General features: G+C 43.2%; 1 protein-coding gene across 2 annotated transcripts in view; it reads left to right on the top strand.

Annotated features, from left to right (window-relative positions):
* The window catches only part of CACNB4 (calcium voltage-gated channel auxiliary subunit beta 4), a 910181-nt gene that overhangs the window by 739380 nt on the left and 143172 nt on the right, over positions 1-27629 (top strand). For both annotated transcript variants that reach the window (XM_085645539.1, XM_085645540.1), the window contains 2 exons: positions 2459-2568; positions 9666-9817. In XM_085645539.1, coding sequence (XP_085501665.1) covers positions 2459-2568; positions 9666-9817 — 262 coding nt within the window. The remainder of the gene's footprint in view (positions 1-2458; positions 2569-9665; positions 9818-27629) is intronic.

Raw genomic sequence — 27629 nt, forward strand, 5'->3', positions numbered from 1 at the left:
AGAACAATCAAGCTTATTGTCAACAATGTACGTGGCTATCTGTGTGCTTGGCAACAGTTCTGTAGAATGCCCCAATTTTCCTGAAAGAAAAGACTAGGGGCCAGATGTACGACCCTTTCATTTAGCGCCTCGCAATTTGCGAGTCATTGCGAGTCGCAAATTGCGAGGCTCATTAATATTAATGAGCCTCTCGCAATTTGCGAGCCCACTGGGAATGACAGCCCTCCCAGGGATGGTGGCTTGCTGGGCTCAGCAGACCACCGTGTCTGGGACTGCTTTTTAATAAAGAAGCTTTTTTTTTTAATGCAGCCTGTTTTCCTTAAAGGATAACGGGCTGCATTTAAAAAAGAAAAATTAAACTTTTCAGTTTCATTTCTTTAAGAGCAGGCAGTGGTCTCTGGGACCACTGCCTGCTCTTAAGAAATATTTTCCAAGATACTCACAAAGGGGAAGGGGTCCTCTGAGGACCCCTTCCCATTTGCGAGTGGTTTACCACCTATTTGAAGCAGGTTGTAAACTGCAAGTGTTTTGCGGCCGCAAATGCGGTCGCAAAACACTAGTACATAGCATGTTGACCCGCTATTAGGAAGGGACGCCCCTTCCTAATAGCGAGAGTCTCAAATGCTATTTTGCGAGTCAGTGACTCGCAAAATAGCATTTGTACATGCCAGGACCCTTTTTTGCGGCAGCAAACGGGAGGTTCTCCTGTTTGCGGCCACAAAAAAGGGTCGTACATCTGGCCCTCTGTGCATGTCTCAATGAGACTCAGCAGCTCTAATACAGAAAAAGGAACATTACTCGAGAAACACGTCCAGGCTCTAAAATAGCACACATTTAAATTCTGTAAAAAATGAGGATAGAAAGTATAAAAATGATGCCATTTCTATCAGAATGGACTGCCTGAAATATCAATTACACGAAATTAGGCTGGACACCAAGCAACTATTTGTATTAAAAATATGCAGAACTCCTCTCCCCACATCCCCCACCCTGAGATGTGACCATGCCACTCGTGAAATGTCTAGAACTGGACGTCTTTTACAATGACATACATAGAGCAGCCATAAATGTAATCAGCTCCTCTGTGCTGTATCTGTCTCACTATACAATAATACAGCTCAGATACATGGTTTAACATCAATAATATCTTTCCCCTTTGAGACCAGTCAATCTCTGTACCAATCCAATTCCAGCCACCCACCAAATGCCTTCTTCAATACCACCAGCCAGACTGGGACAACATGATCATGCAGCTTCTTGATAGTCAATGCAAGATCACGCTGATAAAATTCCTCTCCCCATTTGGCAATTCTCAGCAACTACTTCCTAAATTCAGACCAATAACTCTATGAAAGCGCTACCTGACAGTCCACGGCTAGTGCTCAAGCAAGAATGAATTATTGACCATGGGGCTATCATCACTGTTCGTAACAAAGGCGTTTGGGTGAATACCATTCAATCGGTTTTTGTCTTTCTAGCTATCCCCTCACTAGCCAAAATTAAGAAGTAAAAATCTGCAAAATCATGATTCTATAAAGTATTGTCCAAGGATACGTACCTCATTCCTCCTACTCTCCTCCTGTCTTTACATGGACCATCTGAGAGCCCGGAAAAACAACATATCATCCATTAGGGTATAGAAATAAAATAATGACACTCTGTTGTGTCTAAAAGTGTGCACACCTTTGGAAATGGCACAAACTACAAATATTTATCACTACCTGAAACATGACCCTCCCCAAACAAACGTATTGCTTATAACTACCTATCCATCCCAACTCCCTACAGAGTCAACCCATGGCTCCACGAGTATAACTGGGATGCTACGGTCAATAGATCACAATTGTACAACCAAGAATGAAGCTACCCGGGAACATTATGGGAAGCTAAAGTAGTATTTGATGTATGAATGAAGTTGCAACTGAGACTTGAAACAGGTAACAGTTTAATATTGTCCATGAACTGTCCACCTGGGGCTTGAGTATCCTCTGTTAGAGGCTACCTACCCATGGTCCACATTGACATTCAAGATCAATGCCCCTTAAGCATGTCTTCTCTCCTTCATTAGTTATCTTCATCAGGGCTTTTTGAAAAACCTTTATATTTTCTAGTTTTTTAGTATATCCATAGAAGATGAAGTTTGGGGGTGTCACTATTGGCCAAAATTACGCCATATCCTGTGTATCAGGTCTGCTGCCGCAACTGAAGTCCCGCTGAAAATGTGGCTCTTTGGTTGACGTTTTCCGAGCTGTATATAAAGAGAAACCCTTTGATGTTTCCTATTGTGTACCCATGTGTTCCAAGATTTTAGTTCCCCCTTTGCAAGCGATATATAAGAAAATGATGACCATGCTGCTAGAATAGACAAGCAGCAGCGCCTTTGGTTATGTCACCCTTGGTGTTACGATGATACGCTAATACTGCAACTCACCCACTTTGGTTCTGTTCTTGTTTTCAGGATATCAATAACTAGAGTGACAGCTGACATTTCTCTTGCCAAGAGGTCGGTACTCAATAACCCCAGCAAGAGAGCAATAATCGAGCGCTCAAACACCAGATCAAGTTTAGGTAAGATTTAAAAATTCCTTGGTTGATGGAAGGCACATTTACAGTTTACACTGATGACAATGCTTAACGCATGTGGGCTTTTACTTGAGAAGAGCTCTGTGTTTCTCTTTTATAGGATTAATTGTCTTTAGGCTTAATTTTCTGTTACCATACAGCTGCTGAGAAGACTATTTCCTCTTCAGGATCGTGCACTCAATGGAACAGATTATGTGTGAATTTGTTTATTTGATAGATAATTATTTCTGCCTTCAACATGTATTTGGGTATTTCTCTTGAAATCTCTGGCATGGAAACTCTGAATCGTGTTACCCGTAGAGCTAAAATGTGAGTCCCCTAGGAATAGAGTTTCAGGAGAAAATAAGGCACAGGCCACAAGGTAGTCAAATTGCATAAGTCTCCAGGCTCAAAGTGGCAACATGCAATGGACACTCGTGGATCCTAGGTGGGGACATCTTATATAATAAAATACCTTTGGTTAGACTACTAATAAGACCCGTTCATTTTGAAGAGACTTAAAATTAAAGGGCCCTGCCTGGTAAGGGTCAGTGTGAGGAAACAAAGGATATAATATCTGTTAGACCCGGGATCCCTGGTTGGCTGAGGTAGGTACCTTAGGCCAAATAGGGACCCGCGGTTCCATGTCAGGGAAAGGAAGGTCACCTTCTGAGATAGCCCGCTCACTCCCTTCGTAGCTAGGCACGGGCAGCCAGGCTTCTCTCCAAGGCAAATGGATAAGGTATTTGCAACCGTGCTCACAGCAACCCAATGATGACACCACAAATAAACGCCACACAAGTTTTATAAAAACGAGTATAAACTTTATGTAAAAAGATATACAATAAGACCACACGATATAAAACCAACATATGCGTATTTGTAATATTCCTTCTGGCCGGTTGTTAGGCCAGCCAGCACTTGTAAGTTCTGGCGAATTAATGAGCACTTCTAAACAGTCTACTGTAATCCTAACACCATGATATGCAGATCGTAATGCTAGAATCAGGCACTTTTGCAATGTAAAAATAATGCAATGCGTACGCAACAATCAGACACTTTGCAATGTAAAAATAATGCAATGTGTAATACGCTAATCAGGTAGTTTGTTTTGCAGAAACAATGCAATGCGTCATACGAAAATCAGGTACTTTGTTATGCAGAAACAATGCCATGCGTCATACACTAATCAGGTAGTTTGTTATGTAGGAATAATGCAATGCATAATACTCTAATCAGGTACTTCGTTATGCAGAAATGATGCAATGTGTTATACGACAATCAGGTACGCAGAAATAGAGTGATCCGTAATACACTCCGGCACCGACCACGGTGCTTCAGGCAGTCCCTCCGCCACTCGTGCTGACTCGCAGGTAGCCTCTGACAACAGTTGCCCCCCACACGGGTATGGTATAGTACAAAAAGTGCAGCTTCACACTCCGGCCCCGGTACTGCCACTCCCTTGGCAATACGAGCTGCGATACGAGCCGAAGCAGAGGCTCGCGCTGCTGAAATGAGAAGTGGCCGAGAGTGTCTCCCTCCAAGCCTGCGCCCTGCCCCAGGAGTTGACACACGTTACCTGGGGGGCGCGAATTCACTCTCCTCTCCTTGTCCAGTGACTTGGGCCTCCGATGCAATCTTTTGGACTTGGCAAAGACGGGCTCGGGCCGGCGGCTCAGCTCCTCCAGGGCTGCCGGTCTGTGCCGCTACTGCTACGAAGATCTCAGGCTGCCACAGGGCACGTGCACACAGCGTCGCTGAGACTTCCTTGAGCTTCGTGGGCACGATCACCAGGCACTCCACACGAAGGTCTCAGGCTGCACGATGGACATACACGCAACGTCACTGAGACTCACTTTAAATCCGGGTGCACGATAACTAAGCAATCCTCACGAAGGTTTCCAGCTGCACAAAGCACACGCACACAGCATCGTGGAAACTCACTTGGATTCCGGGTGCACGATAACAAGGCAATCCTCACAAAGGTCTCAAGCTGCACAAAGCACACACACACAGCGTCGTGAGACTCACTTGGATTCCTGTGCACACAATAACTGGACAATCCTCACAAATGTGTCAGGCTGCAAAAAGCACACAGAGTTGCTGATCCTCGCTTGGACTCCAGGTGCCCATGATCACAGGGCGGAGCTTACAAGGGTCTCAGGCTGCAACAAGTATGCGCACACAGCGCCGCTGAGACTCTCCTGGAAACTTTTGTGTTCCTGAGTTTCTGCAACAGGGAGCCAGCTCACCAAGGGCCCTTGGGGATAAGTTACTTTAGGACACAGCAAAGTCCCTTCAAGCAGGGGGACACAGCAAACAGCAAAGTTCCTTCAGCCTTTCCTTGGTTAAAACAGCAAAAAGCAGGCCAGCCCCAGAACACACAGCAAGGGTCAGACCTTTCCTTCAGTCTATTCAGTTGTTTCTTCCTTGGCAAAGGTTCCTCTTGACCATGAAGTAGCTTCAGTCATGTTCAATCTTGATCAAGCCATTCTCCAAAGTTCAGGGGCTTCAGCTCTCATAGTTATACCCCTCAATGGCTTTGAATTCTTTGTGTTCAGGGGGCACTGACCCCTGTTCAAACCAGTTCTGGGTGCCTCCCTGCCAGTGACACCTTTCTTCCTTTGATTAGGGGGGGGTCTGGATTCTCAATCCCTCAGCAGGAGATAGGACAATTGTTTTATGGCAGCAACCCAGGCCTCTTCACCGCTAGGGGCTACTCCTCCCCCTACTATCCAGATGTAGGTCAGCCTGTTGCTGTCTCACCTCCTCCCCTGGGTAAAGACATTCCCCAGATCCTATCGCTTTCAAATCCAGACAGTCAATCCACAACCAGGCAGAGACACACAGAAATGTTAGAGCACAAAAACCCAGCCACTTCTAAAAGAGTGGCTTATAAACGCACAAAGCAAAAACCACCTTCATAAAAAGATGTGTTATTACATTTTGAGTTCAGGCATACTAAACTTCACCTTTCCATCTTAAGCCTTTAGGAAGATAGGCTGGAAAACAGCCTTCCCATTCTATCCTATGGGCCAGATGGCTCTTCAACAGTGAAAAATGAAATGGAGATTATTTCACTGTCAGGACATGGTACACACCTTAGTACATGTCCTACCTTTCACGTGCACTGCACCCTGCCCAGGGGGTACCCTAGACCTCATACCATAGAGGTGTCTGATGTGCATAAAAGGGAAGGGTAAGGTCTGGCAAGTGAGTGCACTTGTCAGAACAACATGGCAGTTTAACAAACTGCGCATAGGCACTGCAACGACAGGCCTGTGTTCCCTTTTTAAGGCTAGTTGTGTGGGTGGCACAATTAGTGCTGCAGGCCCACTAGTAGCGTTTGCATTACCAGCCCTGGCACACATAGTGCACTTTACTAGGGACTTTACTAGCAAGGCAAACATACCAATCATGGACAACCAATTATCATTACACTTTATACAGGGAACACTTGTACTTTGACACGGCTTAGCAGTGGCAAAGTGTCCAAAGCATCTAAGTTGGCAACACCATGTCAGAAAAAAGGTCTAGGGGGAAAGCAAAAAGTTTAGGGAACTTTAGCCAAAAAGGGCCAAGTTCTACAATATCACACTAGAAAAATTCATGAGCAGTCAGGGTTTCGGCTTGCTCTGCCTGCTTAGTTGAATCTGTGGAAAGGCTACTGAACCAAAATAGTATTTTCTTCCAAATCAATTTTAGGATAATGCGAATATTTTATTGACCCCTTTACAGAGTAAGATATATTGAGCCACATGTATAAAGCTATTTCTCGTTCCCAAACAGGCCGATTCATCGAATCAGCCCGTTTGCGAACACAAAAAGGCTTTTCCAATGTACCAGTCTCTATTTTACGATTCGGTAACCTGTTACCGAATTGCAAAGTGGGTTTGCGATTCAGTATTTGGAAGGGGCGTGTTTAGGGCGTCCCTTCCAAATACTAAATCCCAGAGGTATGTATGAATGTTTTGCAACCAAATACCGGTCACAAAACATTTGCAGTTTTCCATCAAATTCAATCTGATGGTAAGCATGCACAAATACGAAGGGGTTCATAAGGGACCCCTTCCCCTTTGTGAATGTACGTAAAAATGATTTTTAAAAGCAAGCTGTGGTTCCAAGGACCACTACCTGCTCTTAAAAAATGAAAAGAAAACTTTTAATTTTTCCTTTGTAAATGCACCCCGTTTTCCTTTAAAGGAATATAGGCTGCATTAAAAAAAAATTATTGCAATATTTAAAAGCAATCATGGACATGGTGATCTGGTGATCCCACCACCATCCCTTTGATTTTAGCGATTCCCAATGGGCTCGAATTGCGACCTACCTCAATAATATTCATGTGGTAGGTCGATTTGCGACCCACTAGGAATCGCTATATGAAACTCATGGCGTTTCATCCATTAGGAATAGCGATTTACCTAATTGCAATTCACAGAAAATCGCATTTAGGTAATCGTTATTTCCAAAATTGATACATGTGGCACATTGCATCTGACCCACATTCACACCTCACCTGGACACAGGTACTTTCAAACCAAAAGAAATAAAGTCTCATTTAAACGCACCCAACTCAACATTTGGTTGATTACCAGAGATCAAGTAATTCACAGGACAACAAAACACAATTTAAGTAATCTCAGGAGTGTCTAAACAATTCGAAATGAACGTCATTTAATATTAGGTGGTACTAGTAACAAAATAAAGCATTAAAATCCCAAGTGGGATAGAATATACCTACAAATAGAATCCCTGATGAGAGTCTTGAAATAAAAGTTTAATCTTGGCATCCACCAGTAGCAATGGGCAGCGGAAAGATGTATTTATTAGCTTGTGCGGAATGGCCAAGGCTGGATAGAAACAGAGGACAGACATAAATGACAAATCAATTTTGGGCTTAATCAGTGATAAAAATGTTCCATTGAGTCAGACCTGTGGTTGTCCAATGAAAGTGAATCATCTTCAGATTGCTTCGATGGTGTCTCCTGAAAACAGGACTTGAGTGTAAGATTTCCGCTCAATGGGTTCGTGATAAACAGAGGGCCTCATTTATGAGATTTTGCCGTAGGGCAGCACCACAGGCCTTCCTGCAGCACTGCCCTTCAGCAAACGAAAACGGCAGGAATGCGCCGTATCTACAAGATACGGCACATTCCTGTCTTTTTCCCCTGTGCCAACGCACAATGGGCTGCTGTGCAACAAAGCAGGCTCCTTTGCACCATGGTGCAAGGGTTCCTGCGTTGTGGGATGATTATTTTTGTGCAGGAAGGGAAACCCTCCTGCACAAAAACATTCACAAGAGGCTTTTTCCTCTTTCTATATGTGCTGCGGAATGCAGCACACAGAGAAAAAGAAAAAATGAGGAGAAATAAAGATATTTCTCCTTGTGCCTCCCTTACGCCTCGAGGCGTAAGTTTTTGACACCACCTCAGATTTACGATTTCTCGTTAATCTGGGGCAGTGTCAAAAAGCCATGGATGTTGCTGGGAACGCTCTAGCAACCCCCATTGCACACCCCTTTAACGCAGAAAACTGTGTCCGAGATAGCATTAAGCCAAGAAAAGTGGCTTAGTGCTGCCTCGTAAATATGGAGCAGGCTCCTGCACCACAAAGCGTCACAAAAAGGGACTTTCCAGCGGCGCAAGGGGCCTCATAAATGAGGACCTGAGGGTCTAAAGATGATATACTATGTCTTCGGATTGGAGCCTCAATGACTCTCTGTTAGGTTTTGTCTCAAGCCTGGAAACTAAATTGATTTTTCTTGCTCTGGAGTATAAGTCCTATGTTTGTGCTAATGTGATTTGCACTTGATGAGCATTAAAAATGTGAGTTAGATCCATACAGGCCCATTCTTGTCCATAAGGGGCCACTCGTACACTTTAATGGACTTTAATATGTGTTCCTAAATTGTGCACTGACGTGCACTGAGGTTTGGCAAATCCAATAATACTCTGTGAATCGACTCATGTTTGGAGTGGGCAACATTCCTAACGACCTTTTGGATATTGAGGTAGGTCGCAAATTGAGAATTACTCTGAATAGATGCAATCACAGGTATGGTGCTAGGGTCAGCACGCCACTATGTCTGGGATGGCATTTAAATAAAGTAAACCTTTTATTTCAATGCAGCTGTTTTTGAAGAAGAAAGTTTCAATAATCTGAAATGTTTGCTTGAGAGCTTGCAGTGGTCCTCTGAACCACTACTTATTCCTCAACAAACTTATTTTAGAATTCACTTCAACATTTGGGGCCCCTTCACCTTTGCAAATGGGTTACCACCTCCTTTGAGGAGGCAGTTACTTTTCAATGCATTGCAACTGGAATTGTGGTCACAAACAATTTATGCATTAGATTGCCAATCGAAAATTGTATTGGACACTCAAAACAAGCCCATTCCAAATTGTGATTAATTATGCATTTCTAAACCCATTTTACGATTTGGTAACCATTAACTGAATCGCAAAATGAGCATAGAGCAGAGTAAAAAGCCATTCAATCGTCACAGACCCCCTAATTTAGCGAATTGCAGGGTTTGCAACCTCTAACTGGCTTAGTACATTTGTTCCTTACTATTGTTAGATTGGAAGGGTAAAGCCAGGCAAATCTGAATCTGTTAGCTTCATATCAAATGTTTCTGAATATACAAAGTGTGTTTCTGAAGCCTGAAAAATGAGTTACATACTTATTCTTATGATCGTCAATACCACAAAGTACTAGAAAACGATGCCTTAAGTTAAGTAAGTGTGTACTGTAATATCACAGTGTTAACAGAGAAAACAGTTAATCTCCTTCGTCAAGGAGACACATTAAATATCCAATATCAAATAGATGTGTACGTATGCAGATTGCCACACCCCTTCCATTTGGGCTCCAGAATGCCAGGTTTTGGCCAAAGGTGCAAAGGAGGTTTGTCACATGTGAAGAGTCAGAGCCAGGGGTAGGATTCGGAATAGGTGCAATGTTTCATTCTCAGAAACTGAATGTAGAGCATGCATAGAATTGCATTCAGTGGTTTTACTTGAAAGGTACAATGTAAACTCTTGATATCTGCTTCTGTTACCCGGGCAAACTATCAACGCTTCTGCTCTTTCCCTTTTTAGCCGAAGTCCAGAGCGAGATTGAGAGGATCTTTGAATTGGCGCGATCTTTACAACTGGTTGTTCTCGATGCGGACACAATCAACCACCCCGCGCAGCTCATCAAGACATCTTTAGCACCCATCATTGTGCATGTAAAAGTCTCATCTCCAAAGGTACTCACATCCCTTTACTTTCTGGATGCTACCAAAGTATCGATCAACCTTTAGTATACAGTACTGGCGCTTGAACCTTGCCTCTCCTAGGTTGTTTCTTTGATAATGCACACTGTACATTGATAGGATGGAAAAGTCAGTGGAAGACAAGTAATAAAAATGTAGTACTCCTGAATATAGCTACATTTAGCCCATTGTCCATGTATATAACTGTGTGTGTGATAGAGAGAGCACCGAATGAAAGAGAGGAGTGTATATAGGAGGGTGGCAGCTAACCACACATTGGTGCTCCTCTTTTGTGCTGCAATGCAATTTAAATGTGAATGTAGGGTAAAATCTGTTCACTTAACCCCCAGATTGTAACTATGGGAATAACACATCCTGAGTAGAGCGGTGTAATTTGTTTTCCTGCAGCCTTCCTTGATGTCGTATGGCAGCATGTGGTGATAAATTACGCACTCAAAAAGGATCAAATATAAAACGGTAGCCAAATATGTATTTCACTGACAATGCACCTGAGGCATGGGGTTCTGGTTGTACATAGAACATTCTTCTATTACTATTTAAGAGGGGGGGGGGGGGGATTCCCGGATGCAAAGAGCATCTGACGAGGCTTTTACCTGCCTCTGTACATGCAATACAGAAGGTTGCTTCTCTGACACTTCTCGGGCGCCTCAAAGTGACGTAGAGGTTCTCCCCATTTTGTAAAATCAGGGGAGAATTTAGTCAGTTTACAATAACATCCGCCATTGCATGTGTCCCACGGAGCTTCGCCTGTTCCACTGCTGTCTCTAAATGATGTAGGCATGCCAACTAGATGCCAGTGATCCTGGTTGAGCTAGAAGCCTCTCACTGACCAAACACCGAGACAGCCGAGACGCTGACAGAGGAAACCTGGGTGAGTGACAGTGCCATGCTGTAACATGACCCACAATCCTTTCCTTTCAAACACTTTCATTCCTGTCAACCAATATATAAACTGCATATTTCTGACAGAAATACCACACTGCCATCTGGTGGACAAACAAAACATGTTACTCTTTACCAAACACATTTCACGTACTGCATTCATTATCACTGCCCATTAACAGCATATCAAGAAGTCGGGCGCACCAGCATTTCACGCCAGAATGAGCACACATTTAACCCTTTGAATTATTTATATATGCATTATTTATGTCAAAATCTATTAGTAATGGAGATGTCAACAGTGAACGGCACATTTACAATAGGAATGAGTGAATTATATTTTAGCTAAAAGCATGACACATATAATCTGTCTTGGAGACTAAAAGCAGAGACTCGGTCCTTGTTTGAAGCTCACTGTTTCAGCTCACAACAGTTTGTCGTTTGGAAATACAGATCTTCTTCCGGGTTAACACCCCCTTTCGGGTTTCCATATTTCTGACATCCTTCTGGACATTTTCTTATACATCCGTTTGATCCACCAAAGGTCACGAAGCGACTCTTAACGTGTATTTATTATTTGAATGACGAGACACTGTCCCCAATATGATGGCCTTTTGAAAATTAAGGTCATTCTGTACAGTTGGATTTTATACTACTTACATTATAATATGTTGGTGCTATAAGCGGTGTTTTGATCTGGTTTTACTGTTTGTAAACCACATTTTGGTACTATCCTTCCTGTAAAAAGAAACTTCATATTATCCTAGAAACAAGGATGCTTCACAGCTGAAGGCTGTTTACATTTATAAAATGTGTTTCTCTTTTAGGAGTCAACTTACCAGCCAGACTAAATGAACTAGAACTCCGCCATCTATCATGCACAGTCTTCGCATAAATGATCTCTTTGAGGAGGCGTTATGAGTGTCGTTATGAATGCTATGATTTAACATGCTGTAAGTGGTGTAATTTGCAAGGGTATAAGCGGTGCATAGTAGAGGGCGGAGTTATAGTTCATTCAGTCTAGCTAGCGAGTTGACAACACTGTTCGGAGGTGTGCAAGCTATAGCAAGATTTGGGCTGGGGAGCAAATTATTAGAATTTTGTAAGCTATGTGTAGTTTAAGTTGGTTTTGTATAAAAATAACAAATTAAGTTTTCCTTACTATAGCTAATCTTAAACCTTTGTTTTTTAAAAATGTGTTTTTTTTAAAATGTGTTTCTAATCGTATAATTTTGTTTATTATGGTATTAGTTCTTTAATTGTTGTTTTGGTATTGTGGTACTTTCTAAATACCTTTGAGAAAATACTGCAGTATATAATAAACTTTTCAAAAATATATATAAATCAATGAAAATACGTGAGTTTCACTTCCAATGATTCAGCGTCCTATGCTCGAGGGAGAGTATGGGGTCCCTGACCTGCAGCTGTATTTCGCAGCGGCCCACTTGCAATGGCCCATGTGCTGGCTGGATGGTGATGAGGCTGAGGAGGATAGACTCATTTTGGTGAATTTAAAGGATGTGACTATACTAGACTGGTGGCTATCTTCAGGAGGTCCTGGTAGGGGACTGGGCAGTCTGCAGCATGTGGCCAAGCTTGTCTGGGTTTGTTACATGCGCCCCTACTGTACACGGGTCCCTTACGCACCGTAACTGCCCCTTAGGAGCATAGCTGCTCTCAAGGCCTTGCTTGAGGCACACAACTCTTCCCCCTGGCAAAAAGTGGGGATTACTCAGCTGGGCAACCTGTACGAGGAGGGTGCTCTGTTCAGGGCCTAAGGGAACTCTACAGACTGGGGCCTGGCCCCTTTCTTGCACATAATGCAATTATGGCAGCGATCGGATATACATGGTCCACAGGACTGTCTGAGCTCCCACTACATTTGGGATTGCAATGCTTCTCGACACACAACTTGGACCCTCGGGCGTGATTGGCGTTATACGTTGCACTACTTGCAGGTCGCACTGATCTCTGGACTCAAGACAGCCATAAGTGGGATGAGTGCTTAGGGACAGACTTGCCGACCAAACAATGGGCCTTGACCTTGGAGTCGGAGAAACGCATTGCCCGCAATGCCCATCTGAAATTCACACAATTAAACTGCCTGCATCAGACCTACCTTCCAGCGCACTGCCTCCATAGAATGTTCCCGATTGTGTCACCAGCCTGTTCATGTTGTGGACAAGCAGAAGCTACATTTATGCACATGGTGTGGGAGTGTCCTCCGTTGCTCCGTGTGTGGACCCAGGTGATGGAACAGGTTTGAATGGAGACTGATGTGCAGGTACCACTGGACCCACTCCTGTGTTTTGGGGGAATTACACAAACTACCAACCACAATAAGCACTATCTCAAGCTGTTGAACCCGGCGCTAGTACTTTTTAAATGCTTAATTGCTATGGCCTGAAAGGCCGAGCAGCCGTCCACGCTTAGATGCTGGCTTCAGGTGACTCACAAGTGGGCTCTGGTTGAGGCAGATGCCATGGCGCGTGATCATCGGCTACGAGGGGCAGGTGGTGCCTCCACACTTTGGGACACGTGTTCTCAAATTATTTGACAAACTACATGAGCCCCCCAACTAGGCGACAGACTCCTATAAACTGCCACCAGGAGATGGTACGAGGGATATGGGTGCCACAGGCCTCGTCGCAGATACATGGGTGCTGGGTAGTACTGCAGCACTTGTATCTCCCTGGAGGGGTTCCCATAATATTAAACCTTCATTCCCTCCTACTTCCCCCTGCCCATCCACATGTAAAGACATATCGACATATGGTGTTGGCAAAGAACTCCTGATCAACTCCCTGTCACTCCCCGACATGCTGCCTCTGAGTGGCATCAGCCTAAGGGTTTTGTTGGTGGTTAGTTTGTTTTATTTCATAACAGGCAATTTGACTGCTTCTTTATCGGATTAGATGCACTATGTCAGCATGAGTTCTTATCCTAACTGTCTCATGTGCCACATTTTTCTGTTTTCATTGTATGATCTGCTAGCAAATATATACGAGATGGGCCACGTTTAAGTACTCACTCCTGGATGATACCTTTTACTGTATTTTCTCTTAGGTATGCTGTTTCATGTTTAAATGGCAATGAAGCTATTTAAAAAATAAATTTTCTGTCCAGTATTACTTAAAAACAATTGACAAATTCAGATCAAATACCAAAAGGGACTTTTTCCACACCATAATCTATATTCCTGTAAAATTTCATGTAAATCTGTTCAGCCATTTGTCGGTACATCTGTCTAAATAATCTGTGGAAAATGAATTGGTGGGAAAACGTGCTTTGGGCCCCTTTTTTCTTTGCACCCCAATAATTACTCACCTCAAAACTGCATCATCAGCCAGTGTTGAAAACAGAATAGGTCTGCAAAGTTTCTTGGAGATTCATAAAACAGTGACAGTTATTATCAACCAAAAATCAGACAAATTCCTATCTCTTGGGCAAGGCTATTAGATGGCAGAGTCCACGAGAGTAGGTAGATGGTTTGGAAGTCTTTGATGTCCCTGACACTTAAAACAGCAGACAAGCCAGCGAGCCCTTGAAATCACTTTGATTCTGGGTTGAAGAGATACAGGTCCAGTTTTACTCATTCCCAGGCAGGGAGGGCAGCAGGCCGCGGGTTAGCACAGCAGAGCAGGAGTACAGCAGAGTGACAGTCCTTTAAGCAGCACAGTAGTCCTTCTTCTTGAGAGATAATCCGCAGGTCAAGAAGTGTACTAAGTTGGTGGTGTCAGGGGTCCAGTACTTAAACCCCGTTGTGCTTTTGAAGTGGGGGAGACTTCAAAGTGAGGCTTTTGATGTGCACACATTGCCTGCTCTTTCTGTCCTGCCTCCAGTCTCACAAGGGGTATGCATCCCCTTTGTGTGGGGATAGAACATACCCTATTCGGATGTAAGTATTAGCTCCTACCTCCCATCCTGCCCAGGATGGCCCATCAGGATGTGGTTGGCCCATCAGTCACACCTAAGCTCCCTGTGTGTGGCTATCCAGAGGGAATGCACAAAGCCCAGCTGTCACCCACCTCAGACGTGTATTCAGAGACAGGCAGAAAGCACCAAATGGCAAGTACAATTTAAAAACTTACTTCACCATAAGTTGGAATTTTAAATTGGGATTCCAGGGACACCAAACATCTGGGTCTCATCTCTTCCAAATTGGAAATTACACCTAATAAGATGTAATAAGGTAATCCAAATGTTAACCTACAGGAGAGATAGGCCTTGTAGTAGTGAATAAACAAATGTAAGAGTTTTTCACTACTAGGACATGTAAAGCATAAAAGTACATGTCCCACATTTTAAATACACTGCATCCTGCAGTTGGGCTGTCCAAGGCCTACCTTGGGGGTGACATTTATATTTAAAAAAAGAAAGGTTTAGGCCCAGTAAGAGGGTTAACTTGCTGGGTCGACATGGCAGTTTAAAACTGCACACACAGGCTCTGCAATGGCAGGTCGAAACATGTTTAAAGGGCTACTGAAGTGGGTGGCAAAATCAGTGCTGCAGGTCCACTAGTATTTACAGGCCCTATACACATTTGGTGCACTTTAATAGGGCCTCATAAGTAAAATAAAATTTGCAATTGTGGATAAGCCAATGTTACCATGTTTAAGCAGATGCACTTGCACTTTAGCACTAGTTATCAGTGGTAAAATGTCAAGAGTTCTAAGGCCAGCAGAAACAAAGTCAGCAAAAATAGGAGGTCTGAAGGCAAACGGTCAGGGGAAACCAACCCAAGGATGCTAGGTCTAACAACACTGCAGCAAATATTTTACTAAAACATGGTATGGTAGCACACTGTCATTTACAGAAAGCATACTTTCCTTTGAAATGGTCCAAAAATTTGCACTGAATTGGTTTTATGAATACAACTATACATCACACAAACAATAAAATGTGGAAATCAGGTTTCTGCAAATATTTAATAATTCCACATCACCAAATATTGTGTCTTGATCTTTTTAGATCTTTTTAAAGTCTTTCTTTCCCTTACACTTTAGAATTACAAAAAATATACTTCTATTGTGCTTTCTTAACTGTTGATATACTTTGCAATATTTGTAAAGTTCATTTACAGGTTTTTACATTTAGCTTGTTAAAAAAACTGCCACCCTACAGCCTCTCATGTCACACCCCCACTCTTCATGTTAAAAGAATAAGCAGCAGTTTGTCAGGAGACATAGCTTGACATTTGATTCTTGTCTTTGAACACACAGCAAATGTGATAAGATAAAAAGAACATTTAAAGGCATCTTTCTTACTCATTCACCTTCTGAGCTGTTGCATGTGTATTAGGGGGATGCTGCAGCGCACCCTAGTACCTTCCAGTGTCTATCCTTCAGGTGCGAGATTTATGACTGCTCTCAATGCCACATTTTTTACCACCTGTTTTTCTTAGCTGTGCCGGCCATTAAAGAGTTGAAGAAATCTAATTTTGCAGACAAATTGTTGTGACTCTGGTTACTAGGAGATGACTCTTGGCTGTCCATCGCATTCAGTCCATGCTGAACTGTTGAGGACTCGAAAAGCAATGGGGTAACCCAGTATCCCTCAGAACCTGGGCAGATTTATATCAAAATTACAATAGTTCTGTCGGGTAAAACCATATCCAAATGGATATGCAGCAGAAAATCTGAATGAATCAACAGTGACACAAAAACAAGCAGACCTCAATATCCTTATATGAAATCATTCATTTATGAAATTTCTCATCAAAAATTCATTTGCAAGGGCCATCGTAATACAAAGACATAACAAATAATAACCAAGATAGAACTTAGTGCTCAGTGAAATAAGTGCAAAACAACATATATACAGTAAATTGGACAGAAATAATAATGTTATTGGCCAGCGAAACCAAAGTTCATAATAGTCAAGTCCCCTGAGACAATTCAATAGTTAGGGCAGACTCTAAAGGCTGGTCCGGTGAAAATGTCGACGTTTCAACCCTATTGTCGCACTACTGATAAGTCGGTGCGGGTCTTCATCAGGACACAAGTAACAAAAAAATGGCCTAAAATCTGGGCGGAGTATTCAATCCTTTCCGAAGGTAGTGATTGAATGTATCTCAAAGATGAAAGTCGTGATAGTAACTCTGTCACGAGGTGGATAAGGTATCTATTACTTTTCTTTGATACTGGTCAGAGATGATCCAATCTCAAAAAAGCTCTACTGAGGCGAGTTAATCGTCACTCAGCCACGGACGAGCTGAGACGTGTTGCAAGCTGTTAAACCACTTGGATTCAGATCGAGGGTTACAGCGTTTTGAGTGACGATTAACTCGCCTCAGTAGAGCTTTATGAGATTGGATCATCTCTGACCAGTATCAAAGAAAAGAAAAGTAATAGATACCTTATCCACCTCGTGACAGAGTTACTATCACGACTTTCATCTTTGAGATACATTCAATCACTACCTTCGGAAAGGATTGAATACTCCGCCCAGATTTTAGGCCATTTTTTTGTTACTTGTGTCCTGATGAAGACCCGCACCGACTTATCAGTAGTGCGACAATAGGGTTGAAACGTCGACATTTTCACCGGACCAGCCTTTAGAGTCTGCCCTAACTATTGAATTGTCTCAGGGGACTTGACTATTATGAACTTTGGTTTCGCTGGCCAATAACATTATTATTTCTGTCCAATTTACTGTATATATGTTGTTTTGCACTTATTTCACTGAGCACTAAGTTCTATCTTGGTTATTATTTGTTATGTCTTTGTATTACGATGGCCCTTGCAAATGAATTTTTGATGAGAAATTTCATAAATGAATGATTTCATATAAGGATATTGAGGTCTGCTTGTTTTTGTGTCACTGTTGATTCATTCAGATTTTCTGCTGCATATCCATTTGGATATGGTTTTACCCGACAGAACTATTGTAATTTTGATATGAACTGTTGAGGACAGCAGTCACTACAAGGGCAACTGCTTCTAAGTGCAGTTAGTGGTACGCTCTTTCTTTCTTTCCACTACTTTCCACTGCATTATCTTATAAGCTGGCAGAGGGGGCTCCTCAATAGCCTTGTTGATAGGCAGTGATACTCTGGGGCAGGGGCACGTGCTTTAAATTATAGCTCCTGTCCCCTGATGAACTCCATATTGTCCAGTGTTTAAAGCTCTTGTTTACTTAGATGTTGAGACCTGGGAATAGGCCAAGAGAAATCTAGTGGAGGGAGTGGCTGGAAACCACAAAGTGAGAGGGAAGATGAAGGTGAATGAAGGGATAGAACCACGGTGCTTGGTCTAATCACAAACAGTATGTTGGTCACTAGCCCACTGAAAGAAATTTGAAGTATCTGAGTTTCCATTTTCCTACACCAAGAAAGCTAGTTGCAACTCCTACCCACCTCTTCAGAGGGGGGAGATGCTACCACAAGCAGGGAAGATGCTGTGGAGAAATAATGTAATGCTATCCAAACACTGGTATCTTAGGAGGCAGGGATACCCTTTCCTTTCATTTAGGGGTACTTTCAACCATTTTTCAAATTAAATTAATGAACAAGGAATTTACTTACCTCTGTCACCAATTAAATTTGTTCTTAACTTGATAACAATTGTTTCAATTTTATCACCTGGTCATCCTACTTTACAATTTAAGTTGAGATCAAATTGATTTATTGACTTAGGCATTCTAGAGCTGAATTTTACTCCTCCAGCAGGGTCATTTTTCTTATTACTTTTTGAACTCCATACAAACGAACTTCAGAAATATACAATGAATTAACATTAATCACTATTACCAAACTTTATAAAAAAAATGCAGTGCAAAAGATAGTGAAGTGATGGTGCTGTGCTCTTGCCTCTCACATGATAAAAGTAGTAATACAATAATAAAACAAGTAAGAAACTATTAACTGCCGATAATACTGGAACAGATTCTTGCATACATCTGTTTTAATTTGTAAACAGTGAAATGGCAATAGAAACAAATTGAAAAACTCTTAGAATGGATAGAATTAAGGGCAGTCCCATTAAGATGGATTCGACGTCTCAACATGGACTACAACAACTAATCTCTATAGGATCGTCATCAGGATAGGAGAGTCAAAGACATTGGCAACGTAGCACCTTTATATTTATGCTTTTTCAGTGAAATCTTGTTGATTGCACTATCGTGGTTTCCTTGCATATTGTTTTTTCCTATATTAAACAAGTCGAGGGAGAAGAGGGCTTGAAAAAATAACAATAAACTTTATCGCTATCAAGGTCCAGCATACATGCCCTAGCAATAGTGAAAACAGAAGGTATGCAGTTCCTAGCATTAACGCAAGGTGTGACAGAATAACAAGTGAGTCGCACAGTGGTGACAGGAAACTATAGTGAGAAGCAGGAGTAAAGGTTACTCCTTATTTGGAAAAGAAGACCCTCACACACCCAACAAGCGGGTGTCTTGCTTCATCACCGGGTCTTTGCTCCTTATCGGGCCGGCAAGTGCAATGCCCGATCAGGCACCTAATAGGGCCTTCCTAGCGGAGATCTTTTATTCCAACGCCGGTGAGTGATGTGTGTGTGGGGTTGAAGAAACAGTATTAAGATATATGTGAGTGTAGGTGCAAATGGAGTTAAAGTGATTAAAACAGGGGTAGGTGATCCACTAAATAATTTTAATGCAGTGTGGTCACCATCCTGGTTAAAAAATATATACAGTCTGCACATGTGACACCAATAGTTAAGTGAGTGTATGTGCTGACGTGATCAAGAGGTCAACATGTTTCTTGCCTTTGTATATAATAAATGGCAATTCATCAGGACCAGGGAATAAATGCGGCTACCTACACCTCTTTGGTGGTGCCCAATGTCTATAAGAGACTGAGTAGTGAGCACGCATACAGCACCCTAAAAAAGTGTGGTACCGTAGTTAAAAAGCACACCTGCAGGGAGAGAAAATAACAACAAATAAAAAGCATAAACAACAAATAAAGTTAAAACAACGTATGCATTGCAGCTGCGGTTACTGAAGACAATTAGTGGTGTCAAGCCAACCGTGGCATGCAAAAATGGTGAGCAATGTATGGAGGACTTGTAAAGGAACCAAACGCAAGTATATGAAGGAGGCACAATATCCAATCACTGATGCCAGAGCCCATCATATATTTATATTAGATAAATCAGATTATGATAGATAATACATCCAAAGGAACTCACCCTCCTTGGTTGTGCTGTATATAAGGCTGGGAGGAGTACACACTAAATTATAGTGTCCTAGGGTGAGGGAAAACAGACAAAATAAAAAAGAAACAATTACAGGTGTTAGAGCAATTGTATCCAACATCATGGGGAGTAGTCCGTGAGGCAGAAATACCAGTGACACTCCAAGCTTGACTACTCGAATAACACATGGCAATTGACTCCGTGGTGACCGCTTCGACACCATCAGGGGGAGCTATAGAAATGAGGCTGCCAAATTAACGAGTGTGAAGCGGGGAGGAATAGTAAAATCTCTAATTAAACAAGTCAGTTCCCAACCTTGTGCGTGCTATAATGGATGAACACGCCAGTGATCGAGGGAACACGGGGAAGTGGGTCTGATCATGGATTTCAGCGTTGTGCGCTAATTGTAAAATAAATGCGCTCGCAGAAACCATCCAAAACAGGATGAAAAAGTGGAAGCGTGGCCGTGCAAGACGACGCTCTCAGGGTCAATGGTACAGTACTCACTGTTCTGTTTACTCGATACACGCCGTCCACCTAGTGACGCGCCAGCCGCAGTAGACTGGTGGTGTCTAAACGCGCCTTGCCCGTTAAAAAACCCCCACCAGCAAGCTCACGCGAGAGGCACGAGTCAGATGGGAGCGTGCTGACGCCGGGTTAGCTAGACCGCTAACAGAAGAAGAACGTACGGGGCTGTGCGTCCTGCTCGTTGTCATGGCAATATGACGACGCATGGAGGCAAATCACCGTCAATAATAGACGGCGCATATCAACATCGGCTGACGTGGCAAAGTGTAGGAGGCACTCGGGTTAAAAAACGAACTCCATAGGGGTCAAAGTGGCCCGCTGGGAAATTAAGTGAAGCAGCTGAGGAGTTCATATTAACAGTGCCCCATCATACACCAGGATACTCATATTCACTGGCTAAAATGAGGGTTTTATTTTATGAGGGTTCATAATAACAGTGCCCCATCATACACCAGGACACTCTTAAGTACTGGCAAAAATAAAGGTCTTATTTTATGAGAGTGACAGTCAAGAGGAGGTAGTAACTCAAGGAAAGGAAACTGGTGAAATCAGGTCAGCATACTCCACGGAATGTCCTCATTAAGGCCCGTAGTGTCCGCGGATAACCTCAGGACCCAACGTTGTTCAAGTCTGAAGAGGCTTCTCTTTGACATTTGAGGGTGTGATTCAAGGACAATCCATTTAAAAGAGTTTGGAGGATGACGTTCAAGATGATAATGGGTAGTCATTTTAGTGTTGGTTTTTGCGCATCGGAAGCTACTCTTATGTTCTAACATACGAGTCTTCACTGGGCGAGTCGTCATGCCTATATAGGGAAGGCCACATGGGCATTGCATCATGTAAACACAGTTCGAGGAGTTACAGTTTGTGTGTTTAGATATGTTCCATGTAAGACCGTTGGGCAATGTCACTTCCTTGCTGGTGAAAGTTTGGGCACACATGGAGCATGACCCACAGGGATAGTGCCCTTTGACTGGGGGAAGATCCCATAGCATTCTTTGCGAACTGTGGATAGGTTTCCTAGGTCTAGTATGGATCAATAGATCCTTAAGGTTGCTCGTGCGCTTAAATGCAAATCTGGGGGTCTGTAAATCCAAATCGCCGGTGTTAAGAATGCCCCAGTGTTTTTTGATGATGGATTTGATCCTATTGGAGTCCGGGGTGAAGGTAGTGACACATGTGATGCACTTATCAGGTGCCTTGACGTTAATTTCCAACAAGCTCTCCCTGTTGTTGTTTCTGGCTCGTTTGCGAGCCTTTGCTACCACATGGCGTGGATAGTCTCGTTTAAGCAGATCTTCCATGAGCATACCTGATTCTTTCTGGTAATCCAACACAAAACTGCAATTTCTCCTAATGCGCAAGAATTGCCCAAATGGCAGATTTTCCCTCAATGCTTTTGGATGAAAGCTGCTAAAGAGGAGTAGGCTATTCCTGTCGGTGGGTTTGCGGTAAAGACTCGTTGTGACCTTATTGTCATTGAGGCGGATACAAAGGTCCAAGAAGGGAACTTCTGAGTCAGAAATGGTATGTGAGAATCGCAAATAAGGGTTCAAAGTGTTCATCCAGGTGCAAAATGCTATGCACTCGGTGTATTCTCCTTTCCAAAGGATAAGGATATCATCAATGAACCTTTTCCAGAGCAGTACATTCGCGGCGTAGGGGTTGGAGGAGTGGTGTATGTCCCTAGCTTCGAAGGCCGACATGTACATACATGCTAGGCTCGGCGCGAATGTACTGCCCATGGAAGTCCCCTGGATTTGATGATATAACTGGGTGTTATATTCAAAAAAAATTTGAGTGAGGGCAAGACTGGCACACTCCATAATGAATGGCACAGGAGTGTGAAATGAATGGTCGCTGTTCATCAAGGCATCCTCAATGACCTCAAGAGTCGCTTGTTGAGGAATATTTGTGTAAAGCGACTCAACGTCAAGCGTCACCAAAAGGTCTATTTCCTGTGGGTTCTGAAACCCCTCAAGAAGGCGCAAGACATCGGTCGTGTCGCGAATGTAGGAAGGTGTCCTGGTCACTAAGGGTTGAATGAAATGATCAACAAATTGTGACAGCGGTTCCAGGATGGACCCAATGCCTGACACAATGGGTCGGCCGGGCACCGGTGTAGTCCCTTTGTGTATTTTGGGGAGACAGTAGAAAAAGGGGGTTACTGGTTCTTTTGCTGTCAGAAAAATGGCCTCCTTTTTCGAAATCCACCCTTCTAGTTCAGCAGTCGAGACCATAGCACAAATGGTCCTTGTCAACCTGGGTGTAGGATCGTCTTTGATAGGGACATAGTATCTAGTATTTTTGAGTTGCCTCCGACATTCAATGTCATATTCATCTGAGGACCAAATAACAGTGGCTCCCCCTTTGTCCGCTTGTTTGATAACGATAGATTTATCGTTGGCCAAGGTTTTAATGGCCACTGACTCAATATTGGACAAGTTGTTGAAGGGGACACACTTGGTATCGGTGTTCAGGTCCTTGAGGACAGCCTGTTCAAAAGTTAGTACTTCAGGAGGGACCATGCTGTGAGTGGGTGTGAATGTCGATGGTCTATGGAGCCCTGAATCATCATTGGTTGGTGGGGGGCTATCCTGGAAGAAAGCTTGAAGTCTCACTTTGCGGAAAAGGTTCTGAACCTCGCAAGTATCTCGAAACCTATCAATTTTGGGTGTAGGAACATAGCCCAGACCTTTTTGGAGTACTAATTCTTCCACAGGAGTGATTATTCGGGATGAGAGATTGACAATCAATCTCTCATGTCCCTGGTTTGACTCCTGGTTTCCATTGTCCTGGGAGGGAGTTCCTGCCACTGGACTCTTTTTTGTTGTTGTCGCCCTCTTCTGCGCCCTCTTCCTCTGCCCCAGCCTCTGTCTAAAAAAGGTTGTTGCATACCAGAAGGAAAAGGTTGTTGCATGCCAGGTGGAAAAAATGGTGGTGGAGGGCCTTGATGGTACATGGGATATTGCCACATAGGTGGTACCTGGTATGGGGGTATGTTAAATGCCGGAAATCTTGGTGCCTGGAATGGTCTAGCTTTCCTATTGTTACCGTTCCAACTCCCTGTACTAGAGTCACTGTTTTTTGAGGAATTCCGTCTAGAGGGTCCTGAACCTTCATCTGACGAATACCCTGTAACGGTTGAGGTATAATCTGCTCGGAGATAGGGGTAAACCTTTTCAGCAGAAAACTTCTTGATATCTTTTTGAAGCTTGGATATCTTCTGCTTCATCAGGTACTCCCTGTTCTCTGCAAGTTCAGCATTAATTTCTGCTAACTTGGTTTTGTATGTAGTGGTTTGAATGATGACCTTAATAGCACCCTCCGCTGTCTGGATCTTGATAAGCAAGGCATCCGCTATTCTCTTTGCGGTGTTAATAATGAGAATGAGCCAGTCCCTGGTGCATTTCCATGCTACCAGGGACCATTCTTTTTTGAATAGAGCATCCTCTAGGAATAACCGAGGAAAGTTATTCACAATAAGCCCGTTGGGTGCTATATTTGCTCTTAAATATTCAGTCATCATGGCCCCATGGAGTGTCACTTTAAGCCACTCATGTTTCAGGTTACTTAGGGACGTCCAATCTTCTCCGTGGCTCCCAGAGGCCACAGAGCCATCAGCGGACAGCAGTGAAGGTGTTCTGAGTATTGTTGCTGCTGCTTCATCATCAAAGCTTAGTCCTTGGAAGTCCTCCATAGAAGGAGAGGGGGGGGGGGGGTTTGGGGGGGTTGGTTAAGTTGTATGTTATATGGCGTACATAAATAGGTACAAATAGGAATAAGTCAAAGTTTGACAAATTCTCAGGGTCAATGGTCCAAGGAGACACTGTCTAACTACTTGGTATCCTGATAATCCCGCGGGGATCACCCGCACAATCAATATTAAACAAGTCGAGGGAGAAGAGGGCTTGAAAAAATAACAATAAACTTTATCGCTATCAAGGTCCAGCATACATGCCCTAGCAATAGTGAAAACAGAAGGTATGCAGTTCCTAGCATTAACGCAAGGTGTGACAGAATAACAAGTGAGTCGCACAGTGGTGACAGGAAACTATAGTGAGAAGCAGGAGTAAAGGTTACTCCTTATTTGGAAAAGAAGACCCTCACACACCCAACAAGCGGGTGTCTTGCTTCATCACCGGGTCTTTGCTCCTTATCGGGCCGGCAAGTGCAATGCCCGATCAGGCACCTAATAGGGCCTTCCTAGCGGAGATCTTTTATTCCAACGCCGGTGAGTGATGTGTGTGTGGGGTTGAAGAAACAGTATTAAGATATATGTGAGTGTAGGTGCAAATGGAGTTAAAGTGATTAAAACAGGGGTAGGTGATCCACTAAATAATTTTAATGCAGTGTGGTCACCATCCTGGTTAAAAAATATATACAGTCTGCACATGTGACACCAATAGTTAAGTGAGTGTATGTGCTGACGTGATCAAGAGGTCAACATGTTTCTTGCCTTTGTATATAATAAATGGCAATTCATCAGGACCAGGGAATAAATGCGGCTACCTACACCTCTTTGGTGGTGCCCAATGTCTATAAGAGACTGAGTAGTGAGCACGCATACAGCACCCTAAAAAAGTATGGTACCGTAGTTAAAAAGCACACCTGCAGGGAGAGAAAATAACAACAAATAAAAAGCATAAACAACAAATAAAGTTAAAACAACGTATGCATTGCAGCTGCGGTTACTGAAGACAATTAGTGGTGTCAAGCCAACCGTGGCATGCAAAAATGGTGAGCAATGTATGGAGGACTTGTAAAGGAACCAAACGCAAGTATATGAAGGAGGCACAATATCCAATCACTGATGCCAGAGCCCATCATATATGTTGATATGCGCCGTCTATTATTGACGGTGATTTGCCTCCATGCGTCGTCATATTGCCATGACAACGAGCAGGACGCACAGCCCCGTACGTTCTTCTTCTGTTAGCGGTCTAGCTAACCCGGCGTCAGCACGCTCCCATCTGACTCGTGCCTCTCGCGTGAGCTTGCTGGTGGGGGTTTTTTAACGGGCAAGGCGCGTTTAGACACCACCAGTCTACTGCGGCTGGCGCGTCACTAGGTGGACGGCGTGTATCGAGTAAACAGAACAGTGAGTACTGTACCATTGACCCTGAGAGCGTCGTCTTGCACGGCCACGCTTCCACTTTTTCATCCTGTTTTGGATGGTTTCTGCGAGCGCATTTATTTTACAATTAGCGCACAACGCTGAAATCCATGATCAGACCCACTTCCCCGTGTTCCCTCGATCACTGGCGTGTTCATCCATTATAGCACGCACAAGGTTGGGAACTGACTTGTTTAATTAGAGATTTTACTATTCCTCCCCGCTTCACACTCGTTAATTTGGCAGCCTCATTTCTATAGCTCCCCCTGATGGTGTCGAAGCGGTCACCACGGAGTCAATTGCCATGTGTTATTCGAGTAGTCAAGCTTGGAGTGTCACTGGTATTTCTGCCTCACGGACTACTCCCCATGATGTTGGATACAATTGCTCTAACACCTGTAATTGTTTCTTTTTTATTTTGTCTGTTTTCCCTCACCCTAGGACACTATAATTTAGTGTGTACTCCTCCCAGCCTTATATACAGCACAACCAAGGAGGGTGAGTTCCTTTGGATGTATTATCTATCATAATCTGATTTATCTAATATAAATATATGATGGGCTCTGGCATCAGTGATTGGATATTGTGCCTCCTTCATATACTTGCGTTTGGTTCCTTTACAAGTCCTCCATACATTGCTCACCATTTTTGCATGCCACGGTTGGCTTGACACCACTAATTGTCTTCAGTAACCGCAGCTGCAATGCATACGTTGTTTTAACTTTATTTGTTGTTTATGCTTTTTATTTGTTGTTATTTTCTCTCCCTGCAGGTGTGCTTTTTAACTACGGTACCACACTTTTTTAGGGTGCTGTATGCGTGCTCACTACTCAGTCTCTTATAGACATTGGGCACCACCAAAGAGGTGTAGGTAGCCGCATTTATTCCCTGGTCCTGATGAATTGCCATTTATTATATACAAAGGCAAGAAACATGTTGACCTCTTGATCACGTCAGCACATACACTCACTTAACTATTGGTGTCACATGTGCAGACTGTATATATTTTTTAACCAGGATGGTGACCACACTGCATTAAAATTATTTAGTGGATCACCTACCCCTGTTTTAATCACTTTAACTCCATTTGCACCTACACTCACATATATCTTAATACTGTTTCTTCAACCCCACACACACATCACTCACCGGCGTTGGAATAAAAGATCTCCGCTAGGAAGGCCCTATTAGGTGCCTGATCGGGCATTGCACTTGCCGGCCCGATAAGGAGCAAAGACCCGGTGATGAAGCAAGACACCCGCTTGTTGGGTGTGTGAGGGTCTTCTTTTCCAAATAAGGAGTAACCTTTACTCCTGCTTCTCACTATAGTTTCCTGTCACCACTGTGCGACTCACTTGTTATTCTGTCACACCTTGCGTTAATGCTAGGAACTGCATACCTTCTGTTTTCACTATTGTTTTTTCCTGCCATTGATATTTTTTGTATTCTTTACATATATTGCATGTATTCCCCTGTAGGATATAGATTTGTAGAATCATACCCAATAAACAGAATGCGTTCAGAATTGTTTGCTCTTCTGAACATCCAGAAGGACAACTTTTTATACTTACTACAGTGAAGTCCACAAATTAGCCTAGGCGGCTGACCATCCGCTCCTGATATCAGGCACAAAAGAGACTGGTCTTAACGCAGTTGCTCCATGTCTGATGCACAGTTCTTCTCCTTGGTGTATTTCAGATATAGAACACTAAAGCGCTCATTATTTAGTACATTATTGATACCAAATGTGTAGCTGGGCATCTGGGAACTAAAATGTAGCGGAGGCGTGCTTTGACTGCAGACTGTGTCCTGTCAAACTCTCTTTAGACCAGTCAGCCTTAGTGTGGTCTTCCCTCAAACCTTTGCCTTACTCCTCCATTTTCTTTACTGTTCTCGTTTTTGTTGGCCTCAGGACTTTGTGCACTTTACTACTGCAAACCAGTATTAAAGTGTGTATGCTCTCTCCTTTAAACATGGTAAGATAGGCTTACACCCAATTGGCACATTTAGTTTACTTGAAAGTCCTTGGTAAAGTGGTACTGTATGTATCCAGGACCTGTAAGTTGAATGCTACTAGTGGGCCTGCAGGACTAATTGT

The sequence above is a fragment of the Triturus cristatus genome, chromosome 3_1, assembly GCF_964204655.1.
Source record: "Triturus cristatus chromosome 3_1, aTriCri1.1, whole genome shotgun sequence".
Lineage (NCBI taxonomy): Eukaryota > Metazoa > Chordata > Amphibia > Caudata > Salamandridae > Triturus > Triturus cristatus.